At 42.2% G+C, this 21,184-nt stretch overlaps 1 protein-coding gene across 1 annotated transcript in view; it reads left to right on the top strand.

Moving 5' to 3' along the window:
* Window positions 1-21,184, top strand: part of IGF2BP3 (insulin like growth factor 2 mRNA binding protein 3) — a 515,178-nt gene that overhangs the window by 311,947 nt on the left and 182,047 nt on the right. Inside the window, exons 7-9 of the mRNA XM_069211519.1 lie at window positions 3,870-4,004; window positions 11,826-11,948; window positions 12,031-12,166. Coding sequence (XP_069067620.1) covers window positions 3,870-4,004; window positions 11,826-11,948; window positions 12,031-12,166 — 394 coding nt within the window. The remainder of the gene's footprint in view (window positions 1-3,869; window positions 4,005-11,825; window positions 11,949-12,030; window positions 12,167-21,184) is intronic.

Below are 21,184 nucleotides of genomic sequence, written 5' to 3'. Positions count from 1 at the left end.
CAACCAAAAGATCAGACACCCAGATCCAGCATCGCTGAATCTAGCAATCTGGCTCCTGAAATCCTAGAATTCGGGCACTTACAACTTACCCAAGAATGTATGGAAGTCATAAAACAAGCAAGAAGGCCATCCACCAGGCACTGCTATGCAAGTAAATGGAAGAGGTTTGTTTGCTACTGCCATATTAATCAAATACAACCATTACACACAACTCCAGAACATGTAGTGGGTTACTTGCTTCACTTACAAAAATCTAACCTAGCTTTCTCTTCCATTAAGATTCACCTTGCAGCAATATCTGCATACCTGCAGACTACCTATTCAACTTCCCTATATAAAATACCAGTCATTAAAGCATTCATGGAGGGCCTTAGGAGAATTATACCACCAAGAACACTACCTGTTCCTTCATGGAACCTAAATGTTGTCCTAACTAGACTTATGGGTCCACCTTTTGAACCCATGCACTCCTGCGACATACAGTTCCTAACCTGGAAGGTGGCATTTCTCATCGCCATTACTTCCCTGAGAAGAGTAAGCGAGATTCAGGCGTTTACTATACAGGAACCTTTTATACAACTACACAAAAATAAAGTCGTCCTAAGGACCAATCCTAAATTTTTGCCAAAGGTTATTTCACCGTTCCATCTAAATCAAACAGTGGAACTTCCGGTGTTCTTTCCACAGCCAGATACCGTAGCTGAAAGGGCACTACATACATTAGATGTCAAAAGAGCATTAATGTATTACATTGACAGAACAAAGAACATCAGAAAGACTAAACAACTCTTTATTGCATTTCAAAAACATCATGCAGGAAACCCAATTTCAAAACAAGGTATAGCCAGATGGATAGTTAAATGCATCCAAATCTGCTACCTTAAAGCTAAACGACAGCTGCCCATTACACCAAGGGCACACTCAACCAGAAAGAAAGGTGCTACCATGGCCTTTCTAGGAAACATCCCAATGCAAGAAATATGTAAGGCAGCCACATGGTCTACGCCTCACACATTCACCAAGCACTACTGTGTAGACGTGTTATCCGCACAACAAGCCACAGTAGGTCAAGCTGTATTAAGGACATTATTTCAGACTACTTCCACTCCTACAGGCTGATCCACCGCTTTTGGGGAAATAACTGCTTACTAGTCTATTGCAGAACATGCGTATCTACAGCGACAGATGCCATCGAACTGAAAATGTCACTTACCCAGTGTACATCTGTTCGTGGCATCAGTCGCAGTAGATTCGCATGTGCCCACCCGCCTCCCCGGGAGCCTGTAGCAGTTTGGAAGTTACCTTCAATTATTTATATATGTATCATCTCAACCTTAAATAAGTGCATACTTAGTCACTCCATTGCATGGGCACTATTACTACAATTCAACTCCTACCTCACCCTCTGCGGGGAAAAACAATCGAGGATGGAGTCGACGCCCATGCGCAATGGAGACAAAAGGAGGAGTCACTCGGTCCCGTGACTCGAAAGACTTCTTCGAAGAAAAACAACTTGTAACACTCCGGCCCAACACCAGATGGCGAGCTATTGCAGAACATGCGAATCTACTGCGACTGATGCCACGAACAGATGTACACTGGGTAAGTGACATTTTCATTTTCAGTCAATGCCTGACTATTTCAAGATGGCTACAAAAACTCAGAAGACTTGACGCCAGAACCCCTGATCTTATTTGTATATCCAATTGGTGGTGGTGAACAAACGTGCGGTGCTGCAGTTTGAATAGCTGATTTATGTAAAATTTCAAGCAGCACACGTTAAACCATACTGCATCCTAACACGAAAACAGTGAAGTTTCATTCTTTCTTACGTTTAGTAATATCCCAACAAAGAAAAGAGATGCTTATCTTTGTGGGAGCAGCATTTAAAAGATGGAGAAGATTCCTGGCTATATAGTTGTATAATTTGTTTGATTCTAGTTCTGGAATGACTGTCATGGTAATCTGTACCTTTTAAAGAAGCTACTGTTGGGAGTGACATTAAACGATGTATGTATGCATAATGTTATCCTCCGATCTTATAATGAAATCGTCTGGGCACAAAACCTACTTGAGACGGACGAATGAGGTTAGGTAATGTGATTTATGAACTGATGACTCTAGTTTTTTTTCCTCCTGTTTGAATGTTACTTAGCCTTACGTTATTCTGTACAAACTAAAACAAATATTGAAATGAATAAAGGATTCAAAATTAGAAGTTATGAAGTACTTTTTAATTATTGATCTAATGCTCATGTTTTTATATTTTAATATAAAATATAAAATTTAATGAAAGAAATATACATTACTGTAAGAATGAATTGCCCCTTTTAGGTCTCCTATTTTGAAAAGGCTGAAAGCACGTTTACATGTCTTTCCTTGCTAAATTCCTTAAATTATGCATTTTAGACAGGTTATTGCAGAATATGCTATGTATTGTAGTATAGTTAAATATTATGGTTTAGACAAATCCACCAAGTCTGATTTTAACTTTAATGGGGAATCCTTCAGCTTGTTGAGTGAGGAGCAAGGGGGAATATCAGTCATCCAGGTGATCATGACCGGTAATGAGGTTTTGATGTCGGATAGTGCTCTTTCTTCAAAAGGATGAGCGACTAGACAATTTCACTTGGAATGTTTTTCATCCGTTGCAGTGAGGAGAGTGAGAATGCAAATACTTTTTTTGCCCCACCATAGATAAGCCAAATATTGTTGTCAGTCTGCAGCTGTTAGTTTATTTTTTTCAGCATTCAGTTGGACATTCTAAATAACCTTTTCACTCCTCCTTTATGGTGAAAGGGAGGTCAAATTCTACTAATGTCACGCAGGGGCTTACATTTGTATCATTGGCTACTTAGTGGTGTATCTATTCCTGATCTCTCTGCGTGCTTGGGGTGATGAACTGGTTCTAATCTCAGTGGTTGTGGTCTAGTACTTAAAGAAACTTACACGGATAGGTTTTCACGGAACACAGCAGGCAGGCCTTCAACGTAGAACAATGCGACTTGAATGGTAAATTCTATAGCTCTTTGCTTTGAGTTTGTAGGATAATCTAGCAGAAGCATGTAGATGGAATTCTGTTTCGGAGCACATGGATTTGTCAGTTAAGCTTTTACCATCTGCTTTCGATATGTTCAAGGATGTTTAATCTGGGTTTAATTTAACGTACCATTCCTAGGCTGTTAAAAGGCCTCATATTCTTTGACACATAGTATTGGGAATGAGTAAGTACTGTTAATTCATAAATAAATTAAAAGAAAAATAGCTTAAGAAAAAAGCAGTTGATTAGGGGGGAAAACATGCTTATCCTTAAGAGGCTACTGCAAACATGCGTGTAATGGTAGATGCATAGAAGGGAAATTGTAGGAACATAATAGAAGACAAATCCAGAAGAAGCAACACTTATGTCAATGTGCAGACAGCACCCAAATCACATAAGGAATATAAGTGCTGTGCACTTGGTGATTATGGAAGTACATTTAAGTCATGAAACATGGGATAAAGTAGATTGGAAACCATCCAACAAGCCTTGCTCCCAATTCCTATCAAAGTCTGAAGCACTGAATCAGCTCTGCTCTTAAGTTAACAGAATCCTCATGCATTCTTTAAGCCTGGCGGTCTAAACTACACCTTAACTGCACTAATTTCAGAAAATTGCAAGACATCCCAGAGCTGCGTATAGCTTTGAAGTGCATTCAACTTGAGTATCGGAGCTAAATGGGAATGCAGAAAGATGTGGTTGACTGTAAATTCCTTTCTGGACATTATTTTATTTGTTCCTATTACAGTATTCTTCCCTGCATTTTTCTAGCTTTGTAGGTATTTGGATTTAAGCTACTTTAATAAATTCTAGTTTTAATTTTTTTTAGAATTGATATTCATCGCAAGGAAAATGCAGGTGCGGCAGAGAAACCAATTACCCTTCATTCAACTCCAGAAGGATGTTCAGCAGCCTGCAAAATAATTATGGACATCATGCAAAAGGAAGCCCAGGATACGAAATTGTAAGTGAAGATTATTTGCTATAAACAGGTTTCAGCATATTTACAAAGATACCCTGATAGGTGCTGTTATTAGTTATAGTTTTCTCTTGTGTATTATTCGATCCTACAAATGCTATGGATTTGTAACCTGCTTTCCCAAATTCAGTTGTGTTGTGCATACTATGCCCTCCATGCTTACTGTCTCTTTGGAAAAAAAAACTGTGATGTGAGCAGTAGGTCTTTCCATTAATCCCTGATAACACTAGGTATAACAGTGAGCTAGCTTTCATTGTGGCGGTCTGTCGCTGCAGTTGCATATCTCCTTACTTGGCGTAGGGCCCTTAACCTTTTTGTCAGTAAAATAAGCATGTATGCTGTGACTTATCTTGAGGGGCTCTCACTCTCTTGGCTAAGTCGATTTGAGCCCTTAATATTATTGATCTAATGCTCAGATGTATAGTTTTATGTGTACATCTAAATACATGAAATTTAATTAAAGAAACATACCTTGCTGTCAGAATGAGTTACCCCATTAGGTCTTCTTTTTTAAATTGGCCAAAATCACGTTTAAATGTCTCACTGCTAATTTCAGACACCAGGATAGAGGTGCATATGTAGCATGCATCGGACTTTAACCCTCAAATCCTATAGAGATTTGCAATCTTGCCAGTTGCTGATAAATTCCATAGAGTGAAACACATTCCACTCATGTGCTGTCATAGTGATTCGGACTAGAGGTCGAAGTTTGTGTAGTGTGATGTGTGCACTTGTTTTGCCACTGTAATACATACGCATAGGCAGTACTCCGCACTGTGCTGCGTTTTGGCTAGGTTTGCAATAGAAATGGCACATACATTCAGAGGTAGTGCACATCCTCACAATGTTATGTATGCTGTTGTGATTTTCAAACTGCACCAGCCATCAAATGTATCTCACAAGCAAGCAAACTAGGGAAAATGCAGTGATTTGCACCTGGAGTTGTGCCTTGTTTTCTGTCCTCCATGCCATTTTTTTTTGCCCCGCTTCTTAACTAGCCATTCTATGCCTGGACTTACTTTCCGGCCATTGGCAGCTGTTCGGGCTATTTTGAAGCTATCAACATGGACAGAAGCCACACCTACCAATGCTGTTACAATTTACTCTGTTAGGGACTCCGCACTGATCTTGGTTCCCTCACCCAGCCACCTAGACCGTCATGCCTTTGAGCATCTTAATTATTTCAATTGGAGGGGGTAGAGAAACAAGTGACTGGGAAGAACCTGTAATATTGATTGTTTTTTTGGTAATAAGTATAAAAATAGAACATAATTACAAATGTGATGCATGTTCTAGATTTCTTTCCAGAACACAGCCTGGAGATTTCTAGACCCTCTAGCATTAAGGACTTGATCAATATGCTAACCTGAGACAGAAAACTTGGTGGACTGCAACCATCCTGCAGATGTCTGAGCAATTCCTCTAAGGTGTGTTTTAGGTAACGATCAGTCCTGTGAGATTTCACAGGGATTGTTAGTGTAACTCAGATCCTCTTTCACCATGGATAGGCACATTCAAGAACACTAGGAAATCAGGAATATATTTTCAAGGTGTACTAAAATCAAAATCGAATCCTAGTGCACACTAATTGAATACACACTTATACAAAATACTTTCAGATTGCAGAATCAAAGAAATTGCAGCATTAAGATAGTATTCTAAAGCTGTTTTACGTCACCAACCCCAACTTCCCTCCGCAGACTACCTAAACATGGCACCAAAAGAGGCCTAGAGTTTTAACAGTGGCTAACACATACCTCTAATAAACAATATAACAAATGTTCAGAAAATAAACCGCATGATGGCAGTACCATGCAGTGGTTGTTGAAGTGACTTCCTTATGTTTTCAATATGTGTCCTAATGTGCGTTACTTTTAAGGTATTTGCAGTATGTTGCATACGGTGGTCTGAACTAAGCCTGAGGAGACCTTGTGTGTGGTAGAATGACATGGTAATACTGTTAACGCGTCCCTTTATAATATTTATTACACATCAGGACTCGTTTTAGGCCAATTAATCTTTTGACCCAGTTGAGAGACACCTTAGGATGAGATAGCTGATCAATATATCGGGTCAATATGTCAATCTCATCAATATTTATCACAACAAGACATTTCACTTTAGTCCAAATCATTAATCAATTCAAGACGCTACCATGACCTTTCAGTCATGAATAACCACACTGATTTAGTAGAATTTTATAATCTAGAAGCAGATGTGTTAATCTCAACACCAAGAAACATAATAGCATAGTCACGATATGGCAACTTTGATAAGATTTCATTAAAGCAAGAATCACAAACATCAGAACATAACACGGCGTGAACATAGATCAAATTCAACAGAGTGTCAATAACACGTCAGTTCAACAAAGCATATCCTCAGTCGTTTGTCTATTTGCGTCAGTTTTGGTGAACACCTGTCCTAACCACTGATTAGCATTTGCATGTTGGGCTTCATGCAAAACAATATAGAACACTAATTTGGAAAACATCTAACTAAGGTCTCTGTCAAAATTAAGCAGTTGGTACCTGGAAAGGAAAAGCAAACAGACAAATCACAATTGCATTGTCATAATTACCCTCCAAAGTTTAGGTCAGCGCACAGGTTCAGTCTTCGTCTTCAGGACTTCAGTCAAATCGCCATCAGTCAAAACTCAGCTTCCGGGGCAAAAGGGCACTTTCCTCATAAGGAGGTAAGGTGTAAAAATGGACAATCTAAGGGCGAGGATGGTTTTAAGTAACCCACCAAGTCACCAAACTGAATGACCAAGTTTCTGGATAAAATAAATAGCATTCCCTAACCCGTCTAAATGACTCCCCGTGACATGGGTTTTTATCCCTTTTTCGATGTACATTCCCCCAAAATTCTATTGGACGTTTGGTATCTCCACTATCTTTAACCTATCATAAAACACATTAGGTAATCTAACTCTTCACCCCATATTATTTTACAAGTCCTTGATTGGTCTTCGTAATTGACGTCTTCAGAGGTGGTACGTCCGGTATGATTTCACCCTTCTGTAATTCTTTGCACATCTTTTGGTCAGCAGTTCCATTGTCTTCACCGGTTTGAATGACCTTGTACATTACATTAGCCTACATTGTTTCATGTTACTTTTAACATTTATTCTATGGACAAGGGGAGATGGTGAGAACGGATCTAACATGGTTACATTCATCTTCCAAGTCGAAGAAAAGAATAAACAGGGTCACGGCCCCTTGTGAGTCAGCACACTGGAAAATAGAAAAATGCATTTAATATGAGAGCCAAGCAGCTAAGCTCCGGCTCATGCTAACTTAAGGCCTATGAGGTTTTCAGTACAGATTTAATAACGCAATTGTTAGTGTAAACTTATTTAAACATAATATAATCACTTTGGTCATTATTAGTCTATGTATACATTGGTGGCCACTCATCGTGGTCACGATTCAAGCGCACGTCTAAGCATAATTGCTATTATTATAGCTTCTATGTGGCACCATCACACCTTAATTCATAAACATTTCATGTTATATAAGCTACGCTCTCTCACTGTCTTCTATATGTTGAAGATCTATGGGTATAGGATAGCAGCAGTAACACCTACCATGCAATTATCTGTTTAGCGCATAATTGATTTGTTGCTGAGAATTATGTTGCCAGTTTAGAAAACTGTCTAATTATTGCCATTAGCGGGTAAGAATGGCTTGCAAAACCTATGTATATTGTGTTGCACAAGGAATATTTGCCCTTGAGCAGCTCCGAGAAGGGTTAGGCTCACGTGGAAGACACTGCTGTATTGCAATATTTTATATTTGCTCCTTTAAGGCTAGTGTTACAATATATGGCGTTATATCCAACTTATTTGGGAAGCTGCTCTCAATTGTAAGTCTCCCCCAACCCCCAGAGATCCCAAATCATTTTTTTCTTTTTTTTTTTTTGAGAGAGAGGGAATTTACCTAAACCTCGCTTGAGCATGTCAGACCTGCTCAATGCAGTAGAAGTCTGTTATTTATACTCCACCTTCTTAAAAGATTACAATCCAGACAGGAGTATGTGTAGAGGCATGATTTTAAGTTGGCATACCCGGTGTCCAGTTTCTGAAGTTAAAAGCTACAATTCAACAAAAAACTTTTTTTTAAAGTCTCTACACCTTTTCTTATTGATTCCCTTCCTTAAGATAGTTATGTTTACTAAGATTACTTGGCTGCTTTTCTAATAGCATTATAGAACCAAGCCTAATCCCAAATGATGTACTTTATAGCTATTGTATAAACACACTCTTTTTCAACCCACCACCCCTTAATGTTTTTTTTTCCCTTGCACTTCTAAAACTTGCATTTAATATCTTGCATCACTTTCAGGATCTATTTGGTGGTTAATGGTATTTTTTGTGTATTGAAGCCCTTCCGCAAGCCCTACCACAGAGTTGTGTCCTACAATATTGCTACCTATTGGTCATTACCACTATGTAAGCATGAAACTTAGATGTCAAAATAAAATACTTAACTAACTTAAATACATCTAACATAGTTAAAAATGTATTTCACATATTTAGGCATAGGGAAAATAAGAGATTTCCACAGGATCCCACTATTTTCAGTCAAGTGCTGTGGTTAGGATACAGACCATTCTACTTGGGTTCCAAGTCTGCAGTTTAGTCACTTAGCCACTTCTGCTCTGAAGTATATCTTTAGAAACTGAGCACCCAAGTTGTAACAAATATATCTACTTTTGTTAGCCATTCCACAACCTTCATATCTTTATGTAGGGACCTGCTTGTTGGATTACTTAAGTAGATCTCATGAACTTAATTCTGTTACTCAAGATTTTCACAGGTGTTGTAGACACCGAATTGTAAGCCTGTGTTGCCACTAGTGTCCTTTTTCCTATGTACTGTTAGTGTTAGGCCCACCTTTGAAATCTTTGGCTAAAAATAAGTGTTCCTCCTCTCTAAAAGTGTATGTAGTTAGGACAGACGTTTTGTACAGTCTAGCTGTCTAAAAGAAGTGAATGATTTATGATTTTTCAACTGGCTCTATTAATATCTGGTGACAATATAATTTTATTTTCTTGATCTGTGAAGTTATTGTTTTGTAAATAAAGAGGGGGTTGTTTTATAGCAAGCTCAATTCGTCCATAGCGTCATGGTACATCTACTAACTAAAAATTTAGCTGATTGTGTTGATTGGGAAAATACCCAAATAGATGTTATGCTTTTCCCACCGGTGTGCTTGTTCCACTCAGCCTAGGGCTTAACAAATGTACTTTAGGATCTCATTCCTCAAATAGCTCTGTACTCTGCTACAGTCACTCCTAATGTACACTTTCATATGATCCAAAAAAAGCATGTAAAGATTATGTACTTCTCAAATCCCTACAGATATAATTAAGACTTCACTTGTTTGTCAGTCCCAGTTCTTTAGAACTGTCCACAGTGATGGACAAGATATAATATGACAGAGGCAGCTATTCCTGGATGCGGCTGCTAACGCGTCCCTTTCTAATAAAATGTATTCTCTCTGGGACTCGTTTTAGGCCAATGAATCTTTTGACCCTGATTGAAGACACCTTAGGACGAGATAACTAATCACCATGTCAATCAATATGTCAATAACGTCATCAATAAGACTCCGAAACCACCATGACCTTTCAGTCATGAATAACCACACCAGTTTTGTACGATTATGTGATATTTATTCCCTATTGATTACAATTCTACTAGCAAGTTTATTAGTCTCAAAACCATGAAACACATCGGCATTGTCATAATATGGCAACTCGAATAAGATTTCATCAAAGCAAAGATCACAAACATTAGAACATAGCACAACGTCAAAATAGGTTAACTTTAGCTGAGTATCATTAATGCATCATTCAATAAAGCATTGAACCAGTCATTTGTTTAATTGCGTCCGTTTAGTGAACCCCTTAACTAACCTCGAATTAGCATTGGCATGTTGGGATTCATGCAAAACAATTTGGTAACACCAATTTAGAAAACATCTAGCTATGGTCTCGGTCAAAAGAAGCAGTTGGTACCTAGAAAGGAAAGGCAATCAGACAATTACAATTTCATTATCATATAGTTACCCTCCGTATTGGGTCAGCATACAGATTCAGTCTTCGTCCTCAGGACACCAGTTGATTCGCCATCAGACAGGGAATGCAGCAAGATGGGTAAGAAGGACACTTCCCTCATAAGGAGGAAAAGTATAAAACGGGCAAGATAAGGACAAGGATGGTTTGAAGAACCAAACAACAAAGTCTCTATGCAGTGTGACAAAGTGTCTGGGTCAAAACAAACGTTTGCAATGGCATCTCCCCCTCTCTCCTAAATGGCTCCTTGTGTCAAAGGTTTTTATCCCTTTTCTGTTGTACAGTCCCCTAATTTTTGATTGGATGGGGTTGGCACCCCATTATCTCCATCCAATGGGTTTGCAATGATTTCATCAAAATTGTCACCCCATAACAGGTCTCACGTAGTTTATTGGTTCTTATGATTGACGTCTCCAGCGGGTAGGATGTCCAGTATAATTTCATACTCTTGTGGTTCTTTTCGCATCTTCAGTCAGTAGGTCCATTGTCTGTACCGGTTCAGGCAACCTTGTCCCTGTTACTAGTCTACAGTGTTGCATTCAGCAAAAATGTTTCTCTGAGCAAGTCAAATTTCATGGGAACGGATCTACTACGGTTACATCTCATCCTTTAGCTTTGGAAAAGTACGAGTACATGTCCTTCAGCAAGTCAGCACACTGCACATTAGAAAAACACATTTAATATGAAACCGGGCAGCTATACCTCGACTCATGCTAACTAAAGCCTAATGATTTATTAGCGAAACCTTAACATATACCTTTTAATATTAGTGCAAAATCATACATTAACATCTCATTTTCATTATTATTAGTCAGTTTCATTAATCCCCTGTATATATTGGCGGCCACTCCCCGTGGGTACATTTCAGCACACGTTTAGCAAAAGCACATTAATACATTTTCTATGCGGCATTATTATGCATTAGTTCTTAAACATTTCATGTTCATTTTGAGTATGGGTCTACGCTCTCTCACGGCTAACAACCACGGTCCTCATTTGGAAAACCGCGCTTGTCTTAATAGGAAATTTCCTTACAACTCTTTTCCTTACTCTGTATGTGTATTATACTAAGGGTTCGATCAAAAAAAATTGAGAAAAAGCTACCTACACCTTAAAACTCTGAAATATAAATTGTACACTGCACTGATTAGTTTCTTGTCTCTCCACAGAGTAAACTGAGACACATCAATGTAACATGTAAGAACTTGACGTTTCAACACATGTCCCTGATCAGTTTTACGCTTTTTTCCTGGATTTTTACAATATTATGCAGATACTTTTAATTGATTACCATACTCCCAGTTACCTCAGTTTGTCCTAATCCGATTTGTCCAAAATTATGGATTTATTTCACTCCAGATTCTTCATTTCTGAAGCTGCCGTCAATGATTTAGCAACACCCGGTAAAGAGAAATGTACCATGCTGAAGTCACCATTTGCCGTCCCCACGTGTTTTGCGCTATGCAGTCCTAATTTGCACCTTATACTTTCAGAGGGGCTACTTTGCTGCTTATATTCCTTATTTCAGCTCAGGAAGATCAAAGTTGTGAATATAAAATGCAGGGCGATATTTGTTTATTGTGTGAATTAGACAATGTACAATTTTAGTGTTTGAAAATAGGTGACCTACTATATGCTGCAAGTCCACCCCCTTAGTTGATTATTCTTTCATAAAAGTAAGTGACGTACATTTATTTTTGGAATATTCATTTCATTGTTTTGCAGTACTGAAGAAATCCCTTTGAAAATTTTAGCACACAATAATTTTGTTGGCCGACTCATTGGCAAAGAAGGAAGGAACCTCAAGAAAATTGAACAAGATACTGACACTAAAATCACAATCTCCCCGTAAGTCTTTGCCTGCTAATCTTTGGTGATATATGCAATTTGTTTGCGGTATTTTAAGCAGTTATTGTCCTTTTTGCTTAAGGTTACAGGACTTGACGTTATATAATCCAGAACGCACCATTACAGTAAAAGGCACTATTGAAGCTTGTGCCAAGGCTGAGGAAGAAATAATGAAGAAAATCAGGGAATCCTATGAAAACGACATTGCTGCTATGAATGTGAGTTATTTTAATTGAGGAAGCGTTTTATGCGTTCATAATATCCTCTTTTATGTTTTATAATTTGAAGATTGCATCCTCTGGCATGTAGGAAGAATAGAAACTTGTTTAAGGTATGTAGGGTACAGAGGTGGTCTGAGAACAACCCAACACATAAGCTAAGATGGACATAAAGAAATTCATCCCTGATAAGTGGGCTTTTTGCTGCATTTCTCCATTCTCCAAGTAACAGAGGTATTCTGATGAAGGATTCTAACTGCAGATACCTCACCTTTAGAGCATCCTTGTGGCACCAGCCTGAAGAATTTTTCAGTAGTGATCCTGCGTTTTAGAAGGTGGGGTGATACTACTGTGCTAGTTGCATACCACACCTGAAATTAAAGAAAGGAGCTACACATAAATGCCACCTCTGTCAACTAAGGTCATTTCCTTGGTTTAAGTGTCAAAAGATGGGAGTGGATATGTGGATCCACAGCCTTTGCCATTTTCAATTTTCTTTCTAAACGTGTTTTAGGGATGTGTCCTACACAAAAACTACAGGCTTTAAAAAAAAATCAACAAAAAAAAACAGATTTTACAAGTAATATGACACTTAATGTTGTAAAATAAGGAGAAAAAGAAAATCGACAGAATACATACTGATGTGAACAAGAGAAATTGAGTAATAACAAAGGGAAAGCTCAGTGTTGACTCTCATCCCCTAAAATGAGAGAAAGGGTGGGTGGGAGAGAGATGTTGTACAGCACACACATCTCCATCTTCCCCACACGTGATAGGCATTGCAGAAGGGTGGAGAAGACGAAGTAGGTGAGAGAATGAGCCCAGTCTGCTATGTGAATTGGAGAAAAGGGTAGGAGGGGGTTGCCAGCTTGGGAGCTAGCAAAACACCATCTAACACACTGTGGTCCCTTGTGTACCCATGTTGGTCAGCCTATCTTTTTCATGAGTCTTTGATGGAGGAGGAGGGGCAACCAACAGAGGTGCATCCACTGGGCTTAACAACACAACCCGCCCCATTCACGCGACCATCCCAGGCATGTACTTGCATACCAACCGTCACTTACTGATCCATTCATTTTGGGCTGTAGGGAATGTCCAGGAAGGCTCAGATGTAGAGACGTTGGCTTGGCGACTGCGGCGATTTCCCCCATCAGTTAGGTCTAGTTTTGTTTGTAGCTGGCAGTGTGTCCAGGTCTACAGTCCCAGTTGACCCATCGGGATCCAGGTGTCCCATCATGGTAGCCCATAGTTCTATGTCTAGTTCTGCAGTCATCAGTGTGGACTCTACGAATTTTGCATTCTTTAGTCACCGCCCACTTCAGTAGACCTGCCCTCCATTTGTTTTCCACTGGTGATGCCAGGCTAGCTCAGTGAATAGTAATGCACCGACTGGCTAAGAGCAGTCCCAGGTGAGTGAACCTATCCCTCATCTTGGTCCCAGTTTTCAGGAGTGGCAGCAGCCCAAACAAGCAGTGTTGCAATGTGAAGGTATTGTTTACACTTGTTACTCTCCTTATATGCTGCACTAATTCCTCCCAAAATGAACCTATTCTCCTAAAGGCCCACATAATTTCTAAAGTCCGCAGGGGCGGCTCCACATCTCGTGCACGCAGCGGAGCGCATTCTGTACACCCTGTGCAATCGATGTGGTGTTAGATAAGCCCTGTGCACATAACAGAAGTGGTGTTACTGGCTACCTCCCTCACCAGGGCCCAGGCTCTCCTCCGCTCCCTGTCTGAGAGGGGGTCTTCCAGGTCCCTGTCCCATTTGTCTCACCCCATTTGTCACATCTACTTGCCTATCTTCCATTAGGGCTGTATATAGCTGGTAGATGATAGCCTTGGTGGACTCGGCATCCAGCATCATCCTCAGGATGTCAGATTCTTTGATTTAGGCCGGGAAAGTCATCCACCGTTCCAGAGTTGGTTGATGGGTTGGCATAGTGCAGAAACTGCCTGGGACCTATGCTGTAGTGTATGCCTGCCTCCTCTAATGTGATAAATGCGGCATTCAGGTATAAATCTCCCTCCACCTAACATGTGACGTCCTTTGAGTCCTGTATGTGTCTGTATGGGCGTACCCACCTAATAGGAAGTAGCTTTGCATAGGGTGCCCGCCGCAGGTCGAGGGTGACTGTTCTTTCCCAAGACTGTGAGACCTGTCTGACTATAAGGGGGGTGTCTGCTGGCTGTCTACTGCCTCTTTGCGGGTCTTGGGGAGGTCCTTTGACGTTAGAGCCTCTCAAGCAGTAGCTTTTCCCAGTTAGAGTTGTCATCGCACCACATGGCAGCGTATTGGAGTATCCCCCTCCAGGCAGTGTAACTAAGTTTGGGAGACACAGGCCTTCCCCATGTCCATTTTTATGATTGCCAGTCAGATCCTGCTCTGCTGTCCTGCCCACACCAGGGACACCAATAAGTCATCCAGTCTTTTGAAGAGGGAAGCTGGTAGTATGAAGAATGAGTTTTGCATGGAGTAGAGGCATCTGGGCAATAGTACCATTTTACTCAGTGCTTCCCTATTCATGACAGATGCAGTGTGTGCCATTTTACTGAGGTTTCGAGGCCCTCCAACACTCTCTCCATATTAAGATCAATTGTAGGCATGTTGTGTCACCTGCATCACCAAGTAACAAAATTCTTGTTTCCCATGGCAGACCAGCTGCAGGAAGACTTGCCTCCTTCTCGGCCAAGGACGCTATGTGTGTGTGTGTGTGTGTGTGTGTGGGGGGGGGGGGGGTGTACGGGGATTATTACTCTTGTGCCTGTTAAGAGAGTCCTGACACCACTCTAAACTTGTCCATAAGGTGTAGGGGATGAGGTACCGATTGCCTCGGGTCGGTTATGTATATCAGAATGTCATCTGCATACATTGGGACAGTGTGCGTCGTGTCACCCACCCTCATGCCCCAGCCCTCCAGTGCCGACCAAGTCTATCTCCAGTGTCTGATATTAGCCCAGGTATGCAGGGTCCTTACGGGGTTTCAGGAGCATAATTATGAGGGCTTCTTGCATGTGGGTTGGTAGGATACCATTCATACGAGCCTCACCCAAGGGTGCCCAGCAATGATGATAATAGAGAGGTGGAATACCCCTGTTAGTATTCGACTGGAAGACCATCAGAACCTGGACATTTACCCTGGGCCATGTCCAAAGAGCCTCTTGCAACTCCTCTATTTGAATATGCTCATCTAAAACCTCTGCCTGGGCCTTCGTTAGGTGGGGTGAGGGGGGGGGGGGATCTTAACCTGGTCCAGAAAACCTGGTGTCTCGTGTCCCCCAAGTCTGCCAGTCTTGCAAATACCCTGGATAAATGGTCTCTCAGTAGGGCATTAATTGCTGCCTACCCCAGGCCAACCTATTACCTGCCGGGTTAAGGGCAAGGATCGATGTCTAGAGCGGCTCCCGTATGAGGAGCCACATCAACATGCGCACCGAAGTATCACACCAGTCTCTGTATAATCTTTACGCACATGACAGTCCAGTCTGTCCCAAGCAGCAGCCACACATCTGTGCCTCTATCTGATCAACACCTGCCACCATTGGTCCCAGCGATCGCTGTTGCAGTCTGGTAAGAGAATCCTCTCATACCTGCACTTCCTGCTCCAGCTTACATCTGGTGGCCTAGGTTTTAGGCTGAATCTCTGTCCAGCCTGCCATCAAGACCACAGTTGGTCTCCTGTCCACATGATAGGCATACCCACATAAGGTATTAATTCTGCCTCCAGTTGCCTATAAAATTTGCCACCATCTAACCTGTCTTGGAGGAGCACATAACGCCATGCGACATCTGCAGTGTAGCTGCACAACTGAAACGGGACAACAGGTGCCACCCATATGGGTACTCCTCTGGCATAGGAGAAGTATGTGGATGAAAAGAGCTACCCCATTCAACTTCTTTGCAGTTCGTGGACCTCCACTCCCCCGAGATGAGTGAGTACTGTACCTCTTTGCAAAATGAATTCAGGTCTCGTGTTGCACGTAAGAAACCAAATATTCTTGCCCATCTAAGGCTAGGTTAGGTAAGTCTGCTGCCCCATACCCTGTCTGTCCCCCTCCAACACCCCAGATATGGCCTCCTCCCACCATACCAAAAACATCACTGCACTACTTGTATTGAAACTTGAAAAAACAGCTTACCACACAACACCCACCCCAGGTAAATACAATGGAACCAAAATAGTGTCTCCCCACCCATGTAAAGCAGTACCCTCTCAGTAACCTAACACAGTGACAGAACTATGTGTGCAGGATTTTCCTGGTTCGGACTACATCCAGGATCCAATAAGGTGTGGTGTGACCAGGCGAGCCCTAAGGTGGCATGACATGGAGTCCAACCACTGTGGTAACACTACAGATCTGCACATTCAACCTCACCCCAACAAACACCCCAGAACTGAGGAAGGTAAAAAAAACAATTTGGAAAAATGAAGGGGAATATTAAGAGGACAAGGAAAGGACGGAGAGAGGAGGAGGGGAAGACTGGGACTAGGCTACTGCATGTCAATGGCCCCAATTAATGAAGCAGCCCCAGTGGGCCCCACCAAGATCAGCCCATGCCACAAGTCTCCGTGTTATTTGCCATCTGGCCAATGTCAAATGACAAAGTTGTTCTCTTCGAGAGTCTCGGGCGAGAGACGAATACATAATATATCAATACTTTGTGGTGCAGGGCCCATCCAGCCTGTACCTGCCATCAGATCCATCCAGAACTCCCAGATGTCACCTGGTGTGGCTACAGCCTGTGACCGCATCCTCCATTAATCCATGGCAGTCTCTGACTCCATGATCAGCGTGTCCATCACATCCAAGCCAGCTCCATAGGGCACAGGTGAAGTAACCAGTTCCACCAGCGCCCAGGCTGCCTCTCTCCTGTTACTGCCGTTCGAGGTCTAAATTACCATCTCGTTCGATCACCACCTTTGTCCCTGATGCAGATCATCGCCTACACCTGTTTTTCCTGGTTGATGCGGGAACAGATTTTCAACCACTTCAAGCTATCTGGTAGCAGTTCCGACGACCACGCTGAAACTCAGCACGTTGAATCTCCAGCCAGTCCCTGGCATCTTCCGGGAACGAGAAAAAATTAGAACAATTTCCGTGCAGCACTTTGTTTCGCTGGGGGAAGTAGCACATAAGAGAGGCCGGAGCTTTAGGTTTTTGCTTAATCCTACCATAAAGGTATAGACCAGTATTGCCCATTGTGCGTTAAGGGATTTAGGGCCAGATGCAGGAAACTATTTGCGAGTCGCAAACGGCAAAAATTGCCGTTTGCGACTCGCAAATTCCAGTTTCCTATTCAGAAATGCATATTGCGAGTCGGGACCGACTCGCAATATGCATTTCAGAATCGCAAATAGGAAGGGGTGTTCCCTTCCTATTTGCGATTCGGAGTGGTATGCAATACTGCGGTCGCAAATGGTGTCGCAGTTACCATCCACTTCAAGTGGATGGTAACCCACTCGCAAATTGGAAGGGGTCCCTATGGGACCCCTTCCACTTTGTGAATGGACCCACAAATATTTTTTCAGGGTAGGTAGTGGTCCAAGGGACCACTACCTGCCCTGAAAAAATTCCGAAACTAAAGGTTTCGTTTTTTTGTTTTTTTTTAAGTGCAGCTCGTTTTCCTTTAAAAAAAAAAAAAAATGCTTTATTTAAAAGCAGTCACAAACATGGAGGTCTGCTGACTACAGCAGGCCTCCATGTTTGCGAGTGCCCATAGTCTGTATGGGGCTGCAATTTGCGACCCACCTCATTAATATTAATGAGGTGAGTCATTGCGACCCCATACCGACTCGCAGACGGTGTCTGAGACACCGTTCTGCATTGGAAATTGCGACTTGCAATTTGCGAGTCGCACCGACTCGCAAATTGCAAGTCGCAATTTCCAAGTTTGCTACATCTGGCCCTTAGTATGTCCAGGAAAAGAGCAACCAACTGGTCCCTGCAGTCAGTGTCTTATCTCGTGATGGGGTGTTGAGTCCGGCTCTTAATTCTCCTGTCTCTGGCTCCGGGGCACTTCTGTGAGTCAGGGAAAGGGCTGGGCTATCCTCTGTACCTAGGTTAGAGAGCATGTGTGGCTGTAGATACACATTCCTAGCATAATCTCACCATCTGATGTTGGGCTCTAAAGTGTGCAAGATTTTATTTTTTTTCGAAGAAACTGTTGAGTCACAAAGTAGTGATTCCTCCTCTTTTTGGTAATGCGCATGGGTATCGACTCCATTGTTTGTTTTCTTTTGCTGTCTGGTTCAGAAGTGTGCACCTCTGCTCCAGTTAGACTCCATTGTCTGTTACTTTACTGAATACTGTCTGTATTATTTTGATCGCAGATCTTTCTGTTTACATTACTCAAGTGCATCAATGTTGAATTGGTCCGGGCAACTCAATTTACCTGTAGTCCCTTTAGGGCTTCGCCCTTCGAGGCAGGATTCCTCTTTGGCGTTCCCTCCAGGAGATGTTCGCTCAGTGATGGAACTGACGCCTTTCCACTTTTGTCCTCATTGCTATACCAAGTTTCCACTCACCAATCTCCACCAGGTGTCCACTTTGTGCCTTTCCCTTGCGCTTGAAGAAGCGACCTGTGAGGACTGCAGGTCTTTTTGTTAAAAGAAAAGGCTTAGAGCTCGAATAACTCAACTCTTAGATGTCACTATGCAGTGCCGAGTAAATGCCTGACCTCAGTTCTCTGACACAGCTCCAGTTTTGACATGGAGCTGTGTCAGAGAACTCTTGTCAGGTGTTTAGGGCAACCTATGAGTACTATCCCCATCCTCCACCTCAAACACAGCTTGTCTCAACAAAGGGTCACCTGCCTGTCCCTAATCGACCAGACACTGATGTTGGGACCACCACTGCCTTCGGGCCATGGGCAGCACCGTCCATCTGTTTGGACACGCCGACCCTCAGTGCTGAAAAAACAGTATGTCCTTGACCTGAAGCCACTACTTCGTACTTCGGCTGACCCTCGGATCCAAAAACTTTAGTGTTGAAACAACTTTCCACCTCTGCACCTAAAAAGTCAGCCTATGATCTGAAACAGTCAGTGGCGAAAATTCCAGTGTCGAAATCCACTTTGGAGCTCAAAATTAATACCTTTTTCAAGCATCCTTTTGAGCTGGTGGAACCAGTGCTTGAAAAACTCCAGCATGAGTTGGACTCACACCAAAAGCAAATAGTGATACTCATACACTGGCCGAATCATTGGGACACCTCCTCATTCCGGCTTGCAATCTGCAAAAAGGCAATTATCTTTTGAGTTAGCCTTAGAGCTTCCCACTCCTCCAAAGAAAAAGCAAGACAAGGCTACCAGTCCGCTGCGCATCAGCGCACCACCAGTGCCAACTGCGCACTACACTCCATGACCACCTTTCACCTGGTCACGCCACAAGTGACTCCCCTCAGGGATCCCTACATTCGTACACAGGGGATGGGGGAATGATTATTCCATCCCCAATGCAGGACGATCTGTGGGACTTATTATGCAAATCCATCAATAAATATGGCCACAGATATTTATCCAGCCAAACCCTGCCTGTCTGACACTTCCACCTACCATGACTTCATGGGTAGGGTGCACATAGCCTTTAGAGGATGATTTTTTTTATTTGAAACACTCCTCTACTCCGCGTTCGCCACCGTATCTGCCAATGTTAAAAGGAATGCTCAGACACACACAAATTATTTTTAATGACATTGTCAGGTGCAAATTGATCAAACCCAGGGTTGACAAAAATTACAAACCATCACCTATTGACTCTACATACATCAAAGTGCAGCTTCGTCTGACTCTCTAGTTATGGCCACTGCTCGTAAGAAGGCTAACTCTCAAACATCTGGTGAACACCCCTATCTGCTAAGGAGAGCCATAAAATAGATGCTGCAGGTTAACATGTCACTGCACAATCTGCCAACCATTGGATAATCACAAACTCCATTGGACTCATCACGTTATGATAGGGCCCACTGGGATGGGATGGGGGAGATCCTACAACATAACTGAGGGGCACAAAAGACGAGCATACCAGTTTGCCTTCGTAGTAAACGTTTGTATTCAAGACTGATTCGCTGCACCCTTGATGCTGCTGACACAGCAGTTAGAGGCATACATTCCAGTGTACTCCTGAGAAGACATGCCTGACTTAGGAGAACCTTAGGCTTTCCCCTTTAGGGTAAACACCTTTTTGGTCCCCAGGTCGACACCCTTCTAAAAAAGATTAAAAAGGCTAATGAGTCTGCTAAGGCCATGGGGGGGTTTCAGACTCCACTGCAACATGGCTCCTTTTGTTGATCCTCTTATCGCAGAGAATCCAAAACCACCTCCCCAGAGACCTTCACCTCCTGCCAGTGTTTCCAGGCACAGATCACCTCACCCAGGGATGATACAGAAGGCTCTTATAGGAGCATTAATTCCAAGGGACTAGGTAAGGGTGGTTTCACCAAACACTCTGCCGCCGCCACCACCAAACCCAGATATGCCAACCGTCCCCCAGACTACTCAACAACTGTCGGTGGGTGACTATCAGGGTTCTTTCTTGTCTGGCACAACATAACCTTCACCAATGAGTGTTGGATATTATCCAACATGTTTATTGTCTAGAGCTCACTTTCACACCTCCAAACATTACAACTCACAAACTTCAACAGTTACTCAAGGACGTTGAGGCACGTCTTTAAAAAACAAAAACAAAAAAAAAAGTTCTATAGAAGCAGTGCCAACACACCAGCAAGGCACAGGAGTCTATTCACTACTTCCTTATTCCCAAAAAGGACGGGTCCTTAAGATCAGTATAGGACCTCAGACCCCTAAACGAATATATTCGCACAGAGCACTTTCACATGGTCATTATTCAAGATGTCATTCTGTTACTACAACAATGTGACCTTACTTGACCTGAAGGACACCTATCAACCCACTCATTTACCTGGTGCATCAACGATACTTCAGGTTTGTAATAAATGGGCAGTATTTCCAATTCAAGGTCCTTCTGTTTGGGGTCACAACCGCCCCCAGAGTTTT

Source organism: Pleurodeles waltl, chromosome 10 (assembly GCF_031143425.1).
Source record: "Pleurodeles waltl isolate 20211129_DDA chromosome 10, aPleWal1.hap1.20221129, whole genome shotgun sequence".
Classification (NCBI taxonomy): Eukaryota; Metazoa; Chordata; class Amphibia; order Caudata; family Salamandridae; genus Pleurodeles; species Pleurodeles waltl.
The sequence above is the reverse complement of the archived record's forward strand: the minus strand, read 5'-3'. Positions and strand labels throughout refer to the sequence as shown.